The sequence below is a fragment of the Opisthorchis viverrini genome, assembly GCF_000715545.1.
Source record: "Opisthorchis viverrini unplaced genomic scaffold opera_v5_19, whole genome shotgun sequence".
Taxonomy (NCBI): Eukaryota; Metazoa; Platyhelminthes; class Trematoda; order Opisthorchiida; family Opisthorchiidae; genus Opisthorchis; species Opisthorchis viverrini.
In genome coordinates, this window is record NW_008751675.1 from 8,027 (window position 1) to 11,507 (window position 3,481).

The window sequence follows — 3,481 nt, forward strand, 5'->3', positions numbered from 1 at the left end:
GTTCTCCACACGCTTGCCAGTTCCACGCCTTCCATTCTGTTAACACTGGGATGCTTGGCGATTTCTACCGCCTCGGCCATCAGTCTCTGTGATGTGAACCGTAGTCCCGTGTCCAGTGCATGTTCCGCAATTGCCGAGTCTTTCAGTAACGCTTGATATTCATCTGCATTCCTGGGCGGCCTGTTTGTTTTTCTAATATACCCTTCGATTCTGATGTGTAGTTCCCTGGCCGTCTGTCCTATATAGACCTTGGTGCAGTCGTTACACTTAATTTTGTAGACAGAGTCCTTGGTTCTGTTTGCCGGGAGACGATCCTTCAATTGCATCAGTGCAGAGCGCAGAGTGTTCCCCACTGGAAAGCTACTCTTATGTTAGCCCTGTTTAGAATTCTGCGAATGACCTCCGATTTCCTTGGTTTGTAAGGAATATTTATATTGAATATTTCAATCAAATCCTTGGATTGTCTACTTTCTACGCTTTTGGTGGCACCTTTAGATGCTGCATCCGTTTATCCCGAAGTTTCCTAATATGCTGAACACTCCGACTTTTTCGGACTTCTGTGAGTGGCTTTAAAGGGGAAGGTCGTCCCAGAAGTACCATACAGTTTGCACTGGGACAAATCGCTGTTCCATCTTTCCTAAATAATTGACGCAACACATCGTGCAAATGTCAGATGAACGATTAGTCCTACATATGTTGAGTTTGCTTAGTTTCGTGGTCACACAAAACTTTAACTGTCAGGGTAGTTGAACGTCATTCTCAAACCCGGGGTAAAAACAGTCAGTTTGAAGTCCGTTTAGTGTTCAAAGTGCAGTATCTCAACCATCTACACTGTTAAGAAAACATGTGACATTTTTTGATACACAGAGTGCTCGAAGTTCATCCTTTCAAGATGAAAATACTAATGCTTGAGGACAATTTACCCACACGGTACGCTTTACTAAGTTTAGCAATAGTTGATTCCTGAACTGAGTAGCCATCTCAGGCTTNTAACATCCGTATCTCTAAACCTACTAATTGCATCCAGGGTAGTTTCATGCAGACCCAGTCTCACGTGACTCAAAAAAATCGCTTATCGAACCCACACGATTCGTGAATCTCACACCAGTCTCAAACCTTAACCGGTGGTTACTGATTTCAACCAGATTAAGGTTTCGCATGCCATTTTCTGCACTAAGGGCGAGACGGTTCAGTGGTCAGAGCGCGAATTCACTGAACGGAAGATCGGTGGTTCGAACCCGACCGCTACCCCTCAACTTTCTCTGTCTAGGCTTGTACAACCTGGCAGTATCCCAGCCTCCGTGCTTCCTTCTGGTGGCATGGCGGTTGGGCACTGAATGGGTGCTACAGCCGAACGATGACCAAAAGTTCAGGCAGGATAGGGTTATTACATTGAAATGAACGGGCGATGGCACACGTTCTGCACAACCGTTACAAGTTCCACGCGTGTAGCGGCATTAGGTAAAAATGACGGTCACACCAAAAACGTATCTCACGATACTGTAAAACTGTACAGTGTCTCGGAACCCCACCTATATTGTGATTTTTTATCTGGCACACTAGTGATAAGTTTTGAAACCAACCCTCAGAAAATGAATTGATGGCATCATCTGTCCAAAGTTAGCCAATCGTCTTTCATGAAACATACTCATTAACGATCCTGGTTAGTTTACTTTCGACCTTTTTATCCGAAACCTTATCCATTAGTTATTCTCTCTACCCAGAAAACGGCGTGTAGGCTGGTTACTTGTACTGCTATCGCATAATCCATTTGGAAACCATACTCTTACGACGAACCAGTAATATATTACTTGGTTGTGTCGGTCGATCGGCCCGCTTGTCAGAACTTCACAGCCTGATAGCACCACAGATGCTTGAAACCTGCTGGGTATATCTTGACTATTTAGGTGGCTGCGTGACTTGTAAAACGCCTGCTCATATCATTCTCGTTTGAGCATTCGTCCCTGCTGGGGATATCAATATCACCCAATCAACGCTGTATTTTTATGTGTACTAGCGAACTTCCGGCATCTTCAAGGTCAAACTATGAATAAATCAATGGCCTATTGATATTCCAAGAAATTTAAATCCGACCACTTACACGAAAACATCTTTTTACTTACTTGGATTCGGAAGTTCGGGGCATCACCTGTTGATCGCGTGCTTTTGGATCATCAAAGTTTGTGTCCGAGGTTTTTCGTCTTCTTACTATCCGCCGTGCTAGGAGTCTGGACCAAGCAACATAGCTGGGGATAGAGTATTGCCACAATCCGCAAAGCAATAAGCAAAGTATATTACTTATCAAGTGGCAAAATACCTTTAAGACTGTGAAATTTCTATCACTGAGTAGGTCTTGAACAGTATGAAAACTATGTATACTCAGGTTTAGGCTCCGAAAGTGTGTGTGGATTTTAAAGCATTTGGGTCTTTCTCTTACTTGTTTCTACGTTTCAGGAAACCGCAAAATCAATCTTCTGAAAACAAACTTTTTGAGTAACGTATATGGTGATCCTTATACAGGTCACCATTGGCGATTAGCTTGTCGCGAATCCGATTGAGGAGAGGTCTCATTTCAAATGTATCTTATTGAATTTGCAAACTGCGGCTTTGCTTTTTACTGAATTGTTTCCATCAAGTGCATTTCGGTGGACAAATGCTGGTATAGGAAACACAACCGCCTAAAGCGTGCAAATTTTTGCACTTCGGATATTCATCAAAGCAACCAAATAAAACTATCCCACCGGGTTCGGAGCAGTTCACTAGAATGAGGTAACAATCAAAATAAGGCCTTTTCCATCTTGAAGTTATTTTCAGTCATTTAGGTTGACTGCTTTTATTTTTCTGATAAAGAGCCTATAGCCGCCTGTTTCCAACAACGAAAAATACGCACAAAGGAGTTCTGTCACTTAGCAACTGAATGTGATGGTTCGATATGTACTGACCATGAAGTTTGGAGTAGCACCGGAAACCACTGCACGTCCATCGCCTAGCTGTCGAACCGGATCCCTCAAATCTTACTTTGTCGTCCAGGGTTTTCTCCAGTAATCTGCGTGCAATTTTCTACTTGTTCTGACAACTTTTAAGCTGTCTTGATGATACTCTGTCATCCAAGGTTATCCTGGGGAGTTCGCAGCGCTTTTGTTGATGGCGGTTTAGATTTTTATCAAGACCCTAGCGGATTTGGGATACCTATACATGAAACAAGCACAGGAAATCACAGGGCATTACAACTCTGAAAACCACCAGTTTTGTGTCTCGTAACTGCCGTTTACAAAAGGATAAAACTTGGGGTCAAGAGGAAATCGTATCTAAAATATATGTTTACAGTAGTTTGTAGGCTGATACGTTTCACTTCCCCACGCATCCAAATGAAAAGCCGGGAAACGCGTGATCGGCAAACTATCACACTAGGGATACGGGTCATGTGAGTTCAACTTGATGTGAGCTGAGCTCAGTGTCTGTTTGCGTGCTTCTGTCATCA

At 43.2% G+C, this 3,481-nt stretch overlaps 2 protein-coding genes across 2 annotated transcripts in view; one reads left to right on the forward strand and one right to left on the reverse strand.

Moving 5' to 3' along the window:
- T265_01718 (hypothetical protein) overlaps positions 1-326 on the reverse strand; it is a gene marked incomplete at both ends in the record, with an annotated part of 5,367 nt that extends 5,041 nt beyond the window's left edge. Inside the window, one exon of the mRNA XM_009165808.1 lies at positions 12-326. Coding sequence (XP_009164072.1) covers positions 12-326 — 315 coding nt within the window. The remainder of the gene's footprint in view (positions 1-11) is intronic.
- T265_12847 (hypothetical protein) overlaps positions 1-3,481 on the forward strand; it is a gene marked incomplete at both ends in the record, with an annotated part of 16,817 nt that overhangs the window by 6,982 nt on the left and 6,354 nt on the right. The window lies entirely within an intron of this gene.